This window comes from Barbus barbus, assembly GCF_936440315.1.
Source record: "Barbus barbus genome assembly, chromosome: 31".
In the NCBI taxonomy this organism is placed as follows: domain Eukaryota; kingdom Metazoa; phylum Chordata; class Actinopteri; order Cypriniformes; family Cyprinidae; genus Barbus; species Barbus barbus.
Genome location: NC_136759.1, coordinates 16,885,047 through 16,903,039, shown reverse-complemented (window position 1 = coordinate 16,903,039; position 17,993 = coordinate 16,885,047). Strand labels below are relative to the sequence as shown.

Genomic DNA, 17,993 nt, shown 5'->3' with positions numbered 1-17,993 from the left:
TAGCTGGGAAACTTTTTTTAAAGAGGAATACATTACTGAGTGCACCTTAACTGAAGAAAATACAGAAAAATCATTTTTAAGAATCAAATCAGGTTGTACGATGATATAGTGATATGTGTGATTTTTATTTATTTATTTTTTTCTTCAGATGCGGGGTGGTAAGCTGATGATTTCTCACACTCGGAAAAGTGACGCAGGCATGTACGTGTGTGTAGGCACTAATATGGTGGGCGAGAGAGACAGCGATCCAGCCGAACTTGTTGTGTTTGGTAAGTCCAATTTCCTGGCTCATTTGTTGGGTTTCACAAAGGAGTGAAAATAATCACTATGTGATATGTGTGTGACTGTGGGAGCAGAGAGGCCAGTGTTCATCCGCAGACCTGTGAATCAGATCGTTTTGGCTGAGGAGACTGTTGACTTCTTGTGCGAGGTTCATGGAGACCCGGCTCCGACTGTCCGCTGGAACAAAGATGAAGGAGAACTACCGCGGGGGAGGCAAGACTCTGCTTACAAACATTTGCGATGCAGTTACAGCAGCTTTATGGAGCTCACATGCCAGTTTAATGACATTTATGTAGTGACAGATTAGAAAATCAGTTTCCTATTTCCATTAGAGTTGAGTTAGAGAAGCAGAAAGCTCATTAAACCAATAAACCTCAAACTGAGGAATAATGTTTATTGCATAATACAGCATTATACAACAAAACCTTAAAGGAATAGTTTACCCAAAAATGAAAATTCTGTCATTTACTCGCCCTCATGTCGTTGGAAACCCATAAGACTTTCGTTCATCTTCGCAGCACAAATGAAGATATTTTTAATGAAATCTGAGAGATTTCTGTCCCTTCACTGAAAGTCTATTACATCAAAACTTTGACAATTCATGAAGATATTCAGCCAGTCTGATTGTGCTCCCGTTTAACATAGTTGATAAGCTGTACTGTGTGTATGTGTGCTGATCAATGTTTATAAGATGAAGAGATTTAATTTAGGCTTTTATTCATATAAAATAGGGCTGCACAATACTGATTAAAAATGTTATATCCGATAACTTATGTATTTGCAATATGATAATGCTTTAAATGTGTGATTTAAATGATATTTAAACATATTTAAAACTAAAAATGATATAACAAACATACTTTTCAAATTTTTTGCCACTAAATTGTTGACAGCAGCTGCGAGTGACTCATCTTTTCAGACTTTTTATTCTCTGCCAAGTTAACCTAAAACTTAGATTTGTATTCACTTTTTGAAGTTTTAAAATCATTCAGTTAACTTATATACATAGTGGTTACCGCATGTTAGTGCTTATGTGGGAGATTCAGGTTCAAATCTGGCTTAAATTATGTCAGAGACAGTATGAAAAGGAGACTGACCACTTTTAGAAAAATGTGTGTTTGAAACTCCAATGCTCAATATAGCAATGGAAATGGAAATCACATTGTATTGTGTTTTGAGCTAACGAAGCAAAACTTGTTAACGTTGTTAGGTTTTATTGGCAGTAAGGCATATGTTGTTTAAATGAATATGCTGTCGATAAATGAAAGCTTTCTTAGCCAACAATTTTAGAGATTTCAGTCTTTTCCCATTCAAATAGATTGCTGTAGCTGTTTGACTAGAACTGACTTGAATCGTGATCTCTTTTCCTTTCTCCTCCCAAATAGTTTTCTGTCTCCTTTCTACTGCCAAATAAAAAAGTGGCAAAAGAATAAAATATAATTAGTGTTTCCTAGAGTTTGGAGCGCAGTACAGTGGCATATTTGATGGAGTCTCACAGAAATGTCCTCTCAGAGAGTGGAAGGATGTAGACAGGCTGTAGGAGGAATGTGTGATGACTGTCCAATCTGCTCTCCTCACGGACAACCACTGTCTCTTTTCACCTTCTCGGCCGAGTAGATTTGAGATCCGTGGTGACAACAGCCTGCGTCTGGTAAGGGTCAGAGCAGAGGACGAGGGCACTTACACGTGTGTCACAGAAAACAGTGTGGGCAAAACCGAAGCCTCCGCCGTGCTGCAGGTCCACGGTAAGACGCTCAGGCATGCGTCCTTTTACACGACACACATCACAGCACACATGAAGTATGAATCACAAAGAAGCAAGCTGATATTCTTAGCTTCATGCATATGTTGCCACTCATCTCCATTAACCAGACCTCAACGCAGCCATTTGACCCTGTCAGGCACAATCAATCTGATCTGTGTGAAGTCGCAAGGAAAGATTTATCAGCTCCTCTGTTGCTGCTTAAATGTTAACTCTGTTCTAGCGCGTTGCCTCATTGCCTAGATAGCCAGCTGACTTATAAAGCCCAAATATGGTACTCAGTTCTGATGCAAACACTTTGCATATGCATTCAGCCAAACACATAGTCTTTCGAAATATTTGCCATGCCATTTGCTTGAACACAGGTACTTGACACTAGAAAGATTCATCCTTGTCCGTTGTCCGGTGTCTGCACTATTTCTTTCCAGAAGTTACTAGCAATAAAAATGTCATTATACTAATTTAAACAAGCTGTCTCATTTAATTTGAGTGTATCTTTTAACTAACTCATACCAGCACACTTCAGTGCATGCGTATGTTGTTTTTGCCGTCTCTGGTAGTTCTTTTTCAACTGTGAAACAATGGCCCGGGCCAGTGTTGTCACCTTGTGGACAAACTAAGTACTGCAAAAAAAAAAAAAAAAAAAAAATCATATGCTAGGTGTGATCACCCTGGGATTCGTTCTTTTTGAATTAGATACTGAAGCAGTCAAGTGATTTTCAGGCAAACAAAGCTCATCATAATTCACGTTAACGAATCAAGCTCTGATACAATGCTTTTTTGTTGTTTTTTTGACACAAGCTTCTCAGCTTTGTTGTCGAGCATAACATCACTACTATGCTGATTATAACATTTACGCAATGCTCACTGTATATATACCCTAGCGTACACATAAAACCAAAATCATCTTGTTTTAAGGCAGCATCATGACTGCCATGGAAGTGACTTATTTAGGCAGCAACTGGAAGCACAATACAAATAGCAAGAGACTTGATTCACAATTGCTTTCATTGAAGTTTATGTTAGCATGTTGCTAATCTAACAACATAATACTGAAATAAAATGAAAATACACAAGCATCAGGTCCTTTTTTATTAGACTGAACAATTTTTCTTGGTACTTTTCAGTGTTGAATGAAATATACTTTAGGAAGAAATTTACATACCTTATTCACCATCTTGGATTTAGTTTTTCTCTGAGCTTATGTGAAAATTCTGTCATCATTTACTCACCCTCATGTTGTTACAAATCTGTTTGACATTCTTTTATTATGTGGAACATGAAAATTAATGCAAAAAGTCAGTGGAGACCAAATGTTGTTTGATGAAAAGAGTTGAAATACATTCTTCAAAATATCAGTGTTCCACTAAAAACAAAAAACTCATACAGGTTTGGAGCAACATGAGGGTGAGTAAATTATTGTAGGTTTTTCTACTTAGGCAGCTTCGGAACAGAGCAACTATGTGGAGATTACGAAAGCGTGTGGATTACTGTATTTGACAGCTGTTATAGAGAGACGGTGTGCTTTAGCAGAGGCAGTGTTAATAGAATGTGGCAAAGTGTGTGTTTGCGTGTGTGTAGAAATGATGAATGTGTAGAAACTGGATGGGAATGTAACTGGCACAAGCCGGGGGAAGCAGCTGTAGCAGACCTGATTCGATTCATCCTCCAGTTATTTTGCCAGTCTGAATTAAGATGAGACCAAGCAGCTCTGCCTCCATCTCCTTTCTACTGCCTCATTTTGCCTCTCTCTCTCTCTCTCTCTCTCTCTCTCTCTCTCTCTTTCTCTCTCCATTTTCTGACTCAGGGCCATTTTCTTGATGTTTCATTTGTGAATTTTCTGTCTCATTTGCCTTGATGTTTTGTTGCCCGTCATCATTTCATCCTTACCAACCTTTCCTTCCTCTTCACTGCATGCTGCTGCATTTCACAAGGTGGCACAGGCAGGCTGTTTTATGTCTGCTGCTTTGCATTGTGGGTATGACAGAAATGTGCGTGAATGCTTCAAAAAGACATTTTAAGTCATTACTCTGATACTGCCATTAGATTAATGGGGATTTCAGAGCTTGTGAAATACGACGTTTAAAGCAGCTGATTAATATTAATAACACTGAAACATGAACATTCACACTTTTAAAAAAGTGACAGTGAATCACAAGCAAATTTTACATTTATATTTGTGAATTTGGCTGACACTTTTATCTAAAACAACTAATTACCAAAAGATCGAACCCATGACCTCACGTCGCCCTTTACCAGCTACAAGGATTTTAAGAATGAATACAGTTGCTGTCATCAACCTCTCTCATATTTTGAAAAAAAATAATTAAAATAGAAAATTAGAGTTTGAATGTGTCTCATTAATTAGTACACATAATTTACCACATCAATTTGTGGCACCCATGACAACCATGTGACGTGTGACTTTGGCCAATCCTATTTCTGGACTTCTCCATATTTCCTGTCCTCTCTCTTATTGTCTATATCAATATACATAATATAAAAAAATTAAAAGCCAATAAAATTACTTCATAAATATGATCCAAGTAAGGTTTTTCCATACCGGCCAATAAAGAGTAAATTATATAGGATATATTTAGCTTTTTTTTTTTTCTTGGCTATTGGTTACAAACAGTATGTACAATATTTTGGAAAGTAAATGAAATGAAACATGTGGGACATTCCACACGTGGAATATTTCTCACATTAATCCACCAAAACTAAAATATGACAAACAAAATCCCAATGCATTGTTTTTTTATGTCACTCACAGCATCACATATGACATGAGCCAGTATCCGTCTCTCAGAGGAACTGCACCTGTCACAAAAATCAGGATTTCACTCTCCACATTTTCGTTTTGGTGGATTAACGTGAGAAATATTCCACATATGTGACTGTAATTCTTACAGATTTATTTCTATATGCAGCAGTATTATGTAAAGGTTTCCAGCCACTGGCGAGTAACTATTTTAATTTACTTTCCACAGCAATATTTACTTACATTGGCACTTGATGACTTTTACATTTGGACCCTGCATGTACTGCAGGTCTTTAGTCCATATGTAAATACACAGTAACAGAAGTTTGAGTAAAATATGTATGCAGTCTGTTAACTTTTACTTCCTGTGTGATGTTATGAGAACACCTGTGTACAGGTGAGATTGACAGGGCCTGTGTCTGTCAGGGGAAAGCTGTCTTCTCTGATCCTCTCAGCAGATGTTTGCTGCCTTCTAGCCTAACATTTTCCCAACATACCAGGGAGGAAAGCCACGGCATCAGTGACTTAACACGCTGAAGATTACAACTGACCACACACATCTGCTGTTTTTACACTCATCAGACAAGCACACACGATGAGCAGCCATGTGCACAAGAGCTTTTACCAAGCCCAACAAAATGCCCACAGGATGAGTCGTGAGTCAAATGCACCCTCGTTCACTGGATCATCTCAAACGTGCCCTGTATTGAAAATGGGAAATGGTGCAGTTTAATTCTGTGGCTTTTAAAGGGACATTTCATGCAAAAATCATTAATTCACTCTCATATGGAAGGTTGTTTCTGCCATGGGATAAAAAATGTAAAAAGGTATTTGTGAGTTTTTATCAATAGAAGCCCGTTTCCGCCACTGAATAAAAAAATATAAATAAAAGGTAATTTCAACTTTTTATCTTACAATTCAGATTTTTTTTCTCAGAATTGCAAGATGCAAACTCACAATTGCATGTTATAAAGTCACAATTGCGAGATATGAACTCGCAATTCTGATTTATTTTCTCAGAATTGAGAGTTTACATCAGAATTGTGAGTAAATGTCTTGCAATTCTGACTTTATAACACAGAATTGTTGTAAGGCCAGAATTGTGAGATATTAACTTGCAGTTGTAAGAAAACTGCCAATATTTTTTTTCCCTCAAAATTGCACTTTATAACTCAAAACTGAGAGTTTATATCTCACAATTTTGAGAAAAAAGTAACAATTGCATGTTTATATCGTGCAATTTTGAGAGAGCCAGAATTGTGAGAAAAAATTCTGAATTACAAGTTTGTATCTCACAGTTACAATCACTCAACTGTCCTATTAAAATAAAAGCAAAAATTCCATAAAAATAAGTTGTTTTTTTTTGTCAGTGAGGTCCAAAACAACATTCTCACTGGACCACATTGATTTCTATTGTAAACTCTTAAAAATAAAGGTTCCAAAAGGGGGTTTTCACAGTGATGTCATATAAGAACCATTTTGGGTTCCATAAAGAACCATTCAGTAAACAGTTCTTAAAAGAACCTTAGTGTGAAGAACATTTTAATAATCTAAACAAACATTTATCCACAATAAAGTATGATTTGTGGAACAGAAATGCATCATGGATGTCAAAGTTGCTTCATTGAACCATAAATACTAAAAAAGATATTTAAGGTCTTGATTTTTAAGGCCAAGAATACATTTTTAAAAATATCATCAGTCCCTTTAAGGCTCCAGAATTTTTATTCTACTCGGAAATGTTTCTTTAACTCATTATTTCTATCCCTAAAGCTGACATGCATACATACAAGTCAATCTGTCGCTTGGGAGTTGTCACCTGCAGAAGTGAGCAGTAGCTCCGTCAGCCCCGAGCCACTTCTCCCCACAATATTATTCTCCTCCGGTTTGTATGATCTTTGTCGGCTTCTCGTCATGAGTTGTTATTTGTGTGGGAGCTTGTAGCCCCATCAGAAAAAAAAAAAGTGAAAATGGAGAAACAACACAGATGAGTCAGATCTCGCGCTTTCTCCCTGTCTGCCTTTCACGCTCTCATACGCCTTCTCTCACTTGAGTCTGGTGTACAAACCTACTGTGAAGTTTCTGAACAGCAGGGTAGCGGTCTGGTTATCTAAACAAAGACCCACAGCCTTGAGCCCAGCGCCGTACTAAAAAATGTGTGGGAAATGGCTGCTGGATAACATTGGTGGTTCTGTTTGGCTTTCAGAGCGATAAACCGAGCAGTAACCACCTCAAATATCGCCTCTAAAAACAGATGTTTTTCGAAATCGTGCATCCGCCGCTATCCCAGCGTGAGCCACGGACTCCAGCATCAGAATCTGCTTTACAGTCACAACTAATTACTTGCTTTAATCTGGGCTGTGTGGAGACTCTATATGTTTTAAATCTGACAGCTCTCACTCTAATGTGCAAATCACAGAGCTGATGAGCCTCCGAGCTCAGAGCACTTAACTGATAAGTGATTTAAAATACTGAGATATCCACTTCATGTTTTTATAGAGTGGGCGAGCGTAGATGGTGTTTGGTGAGGGTTAAATTCAATCAAACCAAGTTCAAGTACGAGTAGTTGTTGTCAAAGCCACCCATAGCAGAGATGAATCGCAAATTCTGTCTCTTCAACATCTCAGTTGTTTCTGCTAGAAAGCTAAGAGATTTAAAGGAGAATAACTTAAAAGGTTTGCTCACAAAACAGCCGCAAACAGACATCTCAGTAAAGTACGCCAAATTTCGATAGTCTGCTGTATCATTTTGGATTGGAAACTGATTTTTGGATGTTGGGGGTTTCAGCTGAATAGCATTAGTTTTTTAGTGAATCAGGTGCTGAAACAACAGAGACAGAGTATGCAAATAAATGACTCCCCCTGAGACATTTGCTTGAGTCTCCTACTTCTCAGATGTTTCTCTTGAGAAAATACTCTAGAGTTTTCAGAATGTTTCTCTGCAATGCCACAAACTCTCTAATTTGCAGAGATGCCAAAGTCTTCAATCATTTGGTTTCAGAACATTTCTTAAGAAATGGAAGTATATGTTTATTACTGGTCTACTGGACAATTCAACTTTTCCTCTGTAAATTGCTTATTGGGTTCAGCTTGTCCATCTTGTGTCGTTTTGTCAACACTTTTTGCCATTATTTCTTGTCCTCCCTTCATCCGTCTGTATAGCAAACGTAGCAACAACAAAAAAGACAAACATACAGAAAAATCATGAAGCATTTAAAATTCTCTAACCAGCCACATTCTGCTCTCTCTGGCCTTAGTGCCCCCACAGATTGACGTACGTCCCCAGGATCAAGTCGCTGCCCAAGGACGGACTGTCACGTTTCAATGTGGCACCCAGGGAAACCCTCTTCCAGCAGTTTTCTGGCAAAAAGAAGGCAGTCAGGTGAGTGCAGCTTATGCTTCCTACAGTATCTAATCAAGCACACCATCTAATCAAGCTCAAACAATGCAATGAAACTGTATAGTCCCTAGTGAAAAATAAACATACTAAAATGTATTTGAAATACATTTATTTCATGCTAATACATTTAAGGACCTGCAATTGTACTTTTGCTATGCTAAACTGGTATACTTCTGCTAAATTGGAAAAACTTATTTTGTACTTAATGCATTTTAATTGTGTGGACGTATTGCTGAAGTACAACTAAAGATATACTGAAGTATATTTGATTGTGCTAAAGTGGAACTAAAGCAAGTATACTTCAGGTACACTTTAAAGTTTAAAGACCGATATTATTAGGAAATAATAATATTAAGAAATGTGCATTGTGCAGTATTACTAGTATTAAGTTTAATTATATATTTTCCATTTATTTTTTGTCAGTAAATATGTTAATAGATTTGAACTATACTTAGTATGAAATAAATGTATTTTAAATATTATTATTAAATATTGCTATTTATTAGGGGTATCTGTCCCATTTTGTTTGATTTTGTGATACAGCACTAGTAGTTGAAGTTGAAGTTGAAGTTGAGGTTAGGTAACATGCTAAAGCTACAGTGAGGGGAAAAATATTTGATCCCATGCTGATTTTGTACGTTTGCCCACTGACAAAGAAATTATCAGTCTATAATTTTAATGGTAGGTTAATTTTAACAGTGAGAGACAGAATAACAACAAAAAATCCAGAAAAAACATTTCAAAAAAGTTATAAATTGATTTGCATTTTAATGAGTGAAATAAATATTTGATCCCCTATCACTGAACAAGATGTATGGCTCCAAGGTGTCTTTTATACAGGTAAGGAGCTGAGATAATACAGGTAAGGAGCTAATCTCAGCTTGTTACCTGTATAAAAGACACTTGTCCACAGAAGCAATCAATCAATCAGATTCCAAACTCTCCGGCATGGCCAAGACCAAAGAGCTGTCCAAAGATGTCAGGGACAAGATTGTAGACAAGGCTGGAATGAGCGACAAGACCATCGCCAAGCAGCTTGGTGAAAAGGTGACAACAGTTGCTGCGATTATTCGCAAATGGAAGAGACACAAAATAAATGTCAATCTCCCTTGGTCTGGGGCTCCAAGCAAGATCTCACCTCGTGGAGTTTCAATGATCATGAGAACGGTGAGGAATCAGCCCAGAACTACACAGGAGGATCTTGTCAATGATCTCAAGGCAGCTGGGACCATAGTCACCCAGAAAACAATTGGTAACACACTACACCGTGAAGGACTGAAATCCTGCAGCGCCCGCAAGGTCCCCCTGCTCAAGAAAGCACATGCACAGGCCCGTCTGAAGTTTGCCAGTGATTCAGAGGAGAACTGGGTGAAAGTGTTGTGGTCAGATGAGACCAAAGTCGAGTTCTTTGGCATCAACTCAACTCGCCGTGTTTGGAGGAGGAGGAGTGCTGCCTATAACCCCAAGAACACCATCCCCACCGTCAAAAATGGAGGAGCAAACATTATGCTTTGGGGGTGTTTTTCTGCTAAGGGGACAGGACAACTGCACCGCATCAAAGGGACGATGGACGGGGCCTTTACCGTCAGGGCCAGGGCATTGTAAATGGGTCGTGGATGGGTATTCCAGCATGACAATGACCCAAAATACATGGCCAAGTCAACAAAGGAGTGGCTCAAGAAGAAGCACATTAAGGTCCTGGAGTGGTCTAACCAGTCTCCAGACCTTAATCCCATGGAAAATCTGTGGAGGGAGCTGAAGGTTCGAATTGCCAAACATCAGCCTTGAAACCTTAATGACTTGGAGAGGATCTGCAAAGAGGAGTGGGACAAAATCCCTCCTGAGATGTGTGCAAACCTGGTGGCCAACTACAAGAAACATCTGACCTCTGTGATTGCCAACAAGGGTTTTGCCACCAAGTACTAAGTCATGTTTTGCGAAGGGGTCAAATACTTATTTCACTCATTAAAATGCAAATCAATTTATAACTTTTTTAAATGTGTTTTTCTGGATTTTTTTGTTGTTATTCTGTCTCTCACTGTTCAAATAAACCTTCCATTCAAATTATAGACTGATCATTTCTTTTCCAAAAATAATTTTTTGGGTGTGTTTAAAATGAAAAACATTAACATTCAAAGATTTTTTTTAAAGAAATGAACAAGGATCCATTAAATTTCCCAAAAGTGTGTATAAAGACATTTATAATATTGCAACAAATTTTTATTTAAAATAAATGCTGGAAAAAGTGTAGGGTCTAATGTATTCAATAAAAATCATATAAAAATACAGCAGAACTGTTTTCAGAATTTACAGTAATCAGCGTATCAAAATGATTTCTGAAGGATCATGTGCCACTATAGACTGCAGCTTAAATTACATTTCATATTCAAATATAAAACAGTTATTTTAAATTAATTGTAAGAAAATTTCACAATATTACTGTTTTACTATATTTTTGATTAAATAAATTCAGTCATAGTGAGCATGACTTTACATTAAATAAATCCTACCAACCCCAAACTTTTAAACAGTGTATAAATACACTATTTTACCCTTCGAAATTCATGCAGTATATAGTCAAGTACATACTGTATAGTGTAAGTAAACAGTGCATTGTACATGATTCGAGACACAGCTTATGTGATGCCTCAGCATTGTCCCCCAGTAATCCAATACTTCACTGTATGTCATGCGTGGGTTTAAAGAGCCTGATTGGAGATCAAAGGCAGATCTCTTCATATAAAGATGATTTATTTGCATCTCAGAGCATGTTTATCAGTGACTCATTAACTTAGCCAGAGCTTGAAAACAAGCCTAGAGCCTCTCGATGATTATATTTACCCTTGTTGATGCTGATTAGTCATGTATTGCTGATTGCATTGAAGAGATAATTCAGAGAGTTGGATTGCTGGAGCCGGGCCCTTTGACAAAACAGCATGTTTTCAGAGCCATTATGGGAAGGCACCAATGAGAGTTGGGCCTCCTAGAGAGACATGTGAAGGAGTGGGTGGAGTGGGTGTTGACACAGAGGAACATCAGGTGTCAGAGCAGCTCCCATAGACCAGCAAAAGCACATCGTTCAGTGTAATGGCAGTCAGGAGTGTGTTTCGATACTAAAAATAGACCTCCATCAGTGCGGTGAAGCGCTAAAGACCACTCAGCCTTGATGGCTCACATTATTTTGGAGTCATTCGGGGTGTGGTCTGTGCAATGGATTTTATAGCCCGTCCCCCGTGTTCACGCTTGTAAGCCATTTGCAGCTGTGTTCCAGATTAGGCTGTGGCCTTTTCACCTTCGTCCATTACTTGCCCATTTTAAGTCTCTTAAGAGAAGTGCATGGATTCCCCCTCACTTACTGTACGTACCCCCAGTTAACCCCACTGAAGTCCCACAAAGGAGCAAACAACTTCGCTCAGCGAATTAAACTGCCAGAAAAACCCAACCGAGCACTCGAATCAGTTGATGTGCAGTTTTGATGGAGATCTTTTAATCGGCTTACAGTTTTTCAGTGATATTTTGGAGGCACCATATTCAAGCATATTATTTTTTAGATACTTCAATGCTTGTCTTCAACAAGGACGCATTAAATTGATCAAAGTGACAGTGAAGACATTAATCATGTTAAAAAAGATTCCTGTTTCTAATAAATGCTGTTCTTTGAACATTCTATTCATCAAAAACTCCTGAAAATAAAAATGAATCACAGTTTCCCCAAAAAAAATATTAAGCAGCTCAACTGTTTTCAACATTAGTAAGATGTCTCTTGAGCAGCTAATCAGCATATTAGAATGATTTTTGAAGGATCATGTGACACTGACGACAGGAGTAATGATGCTGAAAATTCAGGTTTGTCATCACATGAATAAATAATATTTTAAAATATATTAAAATAGAAAAGTTATTTTAAGTTGTAATAACATTACTGTTTTACTGTATATTTTATGAAATATTAAAATATTACAATTTCTTAATGACCCCAAACTTTTAAATTATACCATATGAATTACTGTATGTAAATGTACTATGATTGAACACAAATTAACATATTTTAAAATTAACATTAACCTAGATTAATAAATGCTTTAAATGAATTTTTAATTGTTAAACCATTATTTTAATGTTTGATAATAAATGATAAATGGTGGATACTAAAATAAAAAAATAAAATTACAATTATTTTCATATAATGTCCAGTTCTGTTTTGTCTGAATAAATGAAAAATAAAATATAAAAACTAAAATAAATTATTTTAAATGCTACAAGTGAATATAGCTAATATAGACAAATAACTGTTATGGTACCAATGTGTTGTACATGACTTGTACATCAGTGCTTTAAATAAAATTAAATTAAACAGGCTGCTTTTATTACTGTACCTTTAACTATTCGAGAACATTGCATTAGACTATGCAAACATTAGAGTATGCCTACATAGTTCATCAAACTATTTTACTTCAAAAGAACAAGAACGATCCTGTTTTCCATAGCTGTTTGGAATTTGTAAATCAGACATTCAGTCTCTCTGAACACTTGGTAATTTTCCCACAGTGTGGTGTGAACTCAAGAGTCTGTCCTCTGTCGTAGATGATGCTTTTCCCCGGCCAACCTCCTTCCCAGTCGGGCCGTTATTCTGTGTCCATGAGTGGAGAGCTATCCATCTCTGATGTTCACTCTGAGGACTCCGGCTACTATATCTGCCAGGCGATCAGTGTGGCAGGAAGTGTCCTTGCCAAGGCTCTGCTGGAAGTGGAAACTGGTGAGTATCTGGGATTACAGTTCATCCCACCCAGCAAATGGCATATCTGGAGATAATTGTGAAGAAAAACCCTAGTATTAACAAACCGCCTGAGCGTGAACACACACAACGATGTGCATTCCTTAAGTCATAAAGCTAGTTTTTAATTAATGGTGCTTGCTGAGGGATCACTAAAAGTGAAGTGCACTTGAAAACACTTCATTTTAAAACTTTGCAGTATCTGCTTTTATAATAAACTAGTTGATTTCAATAATTCAGGGTCTCTGCTGATCCTTAAAAGTCTAATATTCAGTTTGAGCAAATGTAAGGCCAAAAACTCGTAAGTGGTATAGCAAAAATTTAATTCTAATTTGAAGCATTGTTAAATTTGGTGACAAATACAATACCTGTGGAATGATATAATTAAAGGCAATGATGTGATTAAATAAATTGTGAGCTCTCCACGTTTCAAAGTCAAGAAGCTGTGCTGTTGCATGTTCTGCAAGCTCAAGATTTTAGTGCAGTTTACAATCATTTGTGCCAAGTGATTGCTTATGATCTGCTATTGATGAATATATACCTTGCGGCATTTATATTGTAATATGTTGAGGATTGTTGTAAGAGTATTGCTTCCACTTCTTTTTGAATGAGTAGCTGGAAGTAAAGCATAGACACTTTAAAATAAAAGTCCTGGGGTTTTTTTGGAGGGCATGTTTGTAATTGAAAGTCCTGCATTACATTTACATTTTATCCAAAGTGACTTACAAATGAGGACAATAGAGGCAATCAAAACCAACAAAAGAGCAACAACATGCAAGTGCTATGACAAGTCTCGGTTAGTCTAACGCAGTACATGAGTAGATTGAATATAGAAAAAAGAAAGCTAGTGTTAGTTTTTCAAGAAAAGCTAGCAGTTAGAGAATAAATATGCTATTGAGAGAAGTGTGTTTTTTTTAATAAAAAGAAGACAGATAGGTAAAATAGAATTAGAATAGAGAGTGCTAGAGTAAGAGAGTCAAATAAAGATGGAAGAGATGTGTTTTTAGCCGTTTCTTGAAGATGGCTAAGGATACAGCAGCTCGGATTGAGTTGGGCATGTCATTCCACCAGATGGGAACAGTTCATGAAAAAGTCAGTGAAAGTGATTTTGTGCCTCTTTGGGATGGCACAATAATGCATCATTCACTTGCAGAACGCAAGCTTCCAGAGGGCACATAGGTCTGAAGTACTAAATTTAGGTAAAGGGGTGCAGAGCCAGAGGTGATTTTGTAGGCAAATATTAATACAAGCAGCTATTGGTAGCCAGTGCAAATTGATGAACAGAGGTGTGATGTGCATTCTTTTCGGCTCATTAAAGATTAATCTTGCAGCAGCATTTTGGATTAATTGTAGAGGTTTGATGGAATTGGCTGGAAAACCTGCCAAGAGAGCATTGCAATAGTCAAGTCTGGACAGAACAAGAGCTTGAACAAGGAGTTGTGTTGCATGTTCTGAAAGAAAGGGCCTGATCTTCCTAATATTATATAAAGCCATTCTACAGTTTTAGCAATGTGGACTGAGAAATTCAGCTTATCATCAATCACAACTCCAAGGTTTCTGGCTGTTTTTGAAGGAGTTATGGTTGTTGAGCCTAACTGGAAGGTGAAATTGTGATCAACTGATCAGTTTGCTGAAACTACAAGCAGTTCTGTCTTAGCTAAAGGTGATGGTCCTTCATCCAGCAAGAAATGTCTGTTAGACATGCTGAGATGCGAGCAGCTATCATTGGATCATCAGGATGGAATGAGAGGTAGAGTTGAGTGTCATCAGCATAGCAGTGATATGAAAAGCCATGTTTATGAATGACAGAACCTAGTGATGCCATGTAGACAGAGAAGAGAAGTGGTCCAAGAACTAAGCCATGAGGCACCCCAGTAGCTAGATGTTGCGACTTGGATACCTCACCTCTCCAAGATACCTTGAAGGACCTATCTGAGAAGTAAAACTCAAACCACTGGAGTGCAGTTCCTGAGATGCCCTTTCTCGATAGGGTTGACAGGAGGATCTGGTGATCTGCATTATGCAACAAGTAATTTTTCTGAATATTATTGCTATTGTGGTTACACAATAAACCGTATCTGGTGTTTAATTAAATGTAAAACTCTTGTGGCTTTTCTCTGAGCTGCCCCGTCACAGTAAGAAAATATTCAATATATAGATTTTATTAGTATCAACAACAATAATCTTTAAATTGCCTTTCTTTAATATCATCATATTAGCAAATCCAATATGGATCGACTCTAGTTCATGTGTATTGATGTCTTGAGTATTTTAAACTTACAATAACCCTGTTTTACTTTTGAATATGTGCCATAGCCTGTTTAATCAAGTAAGAATCTGAGAAACATATTTTGAGATTGTATGGGGTTGTTTTGTATGCTGTATTCATTTTATTCCTGCAGGTTTTAAAAAGTCTTTAAAAAGTCTTAAAATTCTGCAGATACACTGAAATAACTAGTCTTCTAGTCAACTATCCTGACCCATCACCCCAATTCACAAATATCTTCATCTTTTGTGCCATTGTGTTCTCAAAGTGTGATTAACTCTGACTGCCAGTTGCACTTCCGTAGCCGTACAAGTAAGTCGGACTGATCTTTGGATGCCAGAAGCACTGTTAGACAACTGGACAGATGCAAACACACTCCTCACAAACACACTCTGCTGTTTATCCTCCAGGCCCATCAGATCTCGTCCCTCCAATTATCCGACAGGGCCCAACCAACCAGACGCTCGCTTTAGGCTCCAGCGCCCTACTCCAGTGCCATGTGATGGGCAGCCCAATCCCCAGCGTCAGGTGGGAGAAGGACGGGCAAAGCGTTCTGAGCGATGACATTCACATAAGCCTAATGGAAAACGGCACTTTACACATCAGCGGCTTGAAGGTATTTGACAGACGCTTCAGACAAAGATGTGAATTGTTTGCTTTGATTAGGGCTGTGAAAAGCAAAAGCTCCCTGAACAGAGAGCCTCTGAGAAAACATTTTAAACTAAGTGAGACATTCACAAGCACACCTGAAATAATGGTGTCCACTTGAGCGTTTCATACTCGAGGCAGGGTTTCCATCAGCGCATGCAAAACACATTTAGCCACGTAACGTTCATAAATCAATAACCAACAGATTTGATCGCTCGGAGAAGCTCTGCATACATTTAACTCAAATGTAATTAAGCACACAAAATTACACTGATAAAGTGTAAGTGACACTAATCTGCAGTTTCCTTCCAAGTTTGGAGAAAAGAGTAAGATTTGTTTTAATTTATTTTGGCATTCATTCATCAAGTAGGTTCAGTGGAAAAATAGACTTAAAGCTCTGAGTGCAATAAATCTAAACAACCAGCCAAATCTGTCATGTCATGATATAGTGTTTGACATAACAGATATATTAGCTTATCAAATAAGGATGGAGGACTGAAATATTTCATTTGCTAATATTACTCAGTGGAGCTCTCTTTTGAATGTTAAAGCAGCACCATACATATTATATCATAACCTAACATACATGAGAATCATGATTGTGTGCCATCCATAATTCAATTCATGAACTATCAATATTAGTTGTGTATAATATTACCGGCATTTTATTTAATAAATTAACTTGATTTTTTATGGACCATAATTGAGCAATGCTCAGTTTCCCAGAATGCACTAATTTAGTTTTCATTACACACAAAAAAATATAATTTACAAAATAAATAAATAAATACATTTGAAAAAAGGAACCTTAGGAACATTATTGCATTTTTCTATTTTTATCGGTTTGGCTGTTTAACTTAATGCAAACACCATACATTTTGCCAGAAGTGTCTATTTTTATTTGGAATTTTAATATTTCACCCTCATGTCCTTTGTGTGTGTGTAGATCCATAAAAGTGGTACCATTCACTTTATTATAGTTTGTTTATGTTGTAATATGTCATTAAATAAAATAGTAATATTATTTTATATTATATTATATTATTTTAACAGTTTTTTTATACACATACACATATGGAATAGTTCCTGAAACATTTTATGATATTAATTTTATTCGATATAATGGATTTTATTCGATAAATTAACTATAATTTCTATGGACCATAATGGAGCAATGCTTAATTTCCCAGAATGCACTAATTTAGTTTTTTATATACATGTCTATTTTATATATAAAAATGTCTGTTTATTTTGTAGTTATTGAAATGTATTAATTTTGTTATTAATTAATAAAAAATGAAGAGTGTGTTGTTATACAATTATATATATCAGGGTATGTAAGCATAATTACTTCAAATTAATAATATAATTATGTTTAAACATAAACATTATTGTGTTCAATATTAAAATTGCTCTGTTATGCAAATGTGTTAATTGCAATTCTGTAAATTTATTTTTCTGCCATTCCAGTTGAAATGCTTGTAGCATCTGGTCAGGTCAATTCATACTGAAAGGGCACCTGTTTTTGAATTCAGAATTTTGACCCTGAAATAGCATTCAAAAGACATTGTCATTCAAAAGTTAGTTTAAGTAACTAGAGAAAAGCAGCTGTGTATTGTACAGCTTTTCTTTGCTTCACATTTCAAGAACATTCCAATATGAATGCCATCTGTGGTACAAGGTCTGTATATCTTAATTGAGACGTTTGACAGATTGCACTGCGGTAGACAGAATATAAAACAGCTGTTGAGAATGTCAAAAGTGATCTTAGAGTAGCTCTAACAGTCATCACCTTAAACTAACTGAAAACAAATTGAAATGACCGATCGACTGAAACAATACATTTGATCCGCATCATTTGGAGAGAAAGAGAAAAGCACACAATTACTTCAGAAAGATTGCATGCTCGCAATTATCTTCGTCGTCTTTCAGAGATGATTTTGTCTTCTCTGTTGCTAGGAGACCGACTCAGGGACGTACACCTGTGTCGCATCCAGTTTCACTGGTGAGACGAGTTGGAGTGGGACCGTGACAGTGAAAGGTAGCATACAAGCATTCTCCTCTGTAACACAGCTCTCTATAAGACTGAAAAGGCTGATAC

At 36.9% G+C, this 17,993-nt stretch overlaps 1 protein-coding gene across 1 annotated transcript in view; it reads left to right on the top strand.

Moving 5' to 3' along the window:
* Positions 1-17,993, top strand: part of LOC306851722 (roundabout homolog 2-like) — a gene marked incomplete at both ends in the record, with an annotated part of 60,268 nt that overhangs the window by 23,519 nt on the left and 18,756 nt on the right. The window contains 7 exons of the mRNA XM_079388162.1: positions 149-269; positions 357-495; positions 1,900-2,027; positions 8,062-8,186; positions 12,789-12,960; positions 15,655-15,860; positions 17,852-17,933. Of these exons, the coding sequence (XP_079244288.1) occupies positions 149-269; positions 357-495; positions 1,900-2,027; positions 8,062-8,186; positions 12,789-12,960; positions 15,655-15,860; positions 17,852-17,933 (973 nt within the window). The remainder of the gene's footprint in view (positions 1-148; positions 270-356; positions 496-1,899; positions 2,028-8,061; positions 8,187-12,788; positions 12,961-15,654; positions 15,861-17,851; positions 17,934-17,993) is intronic.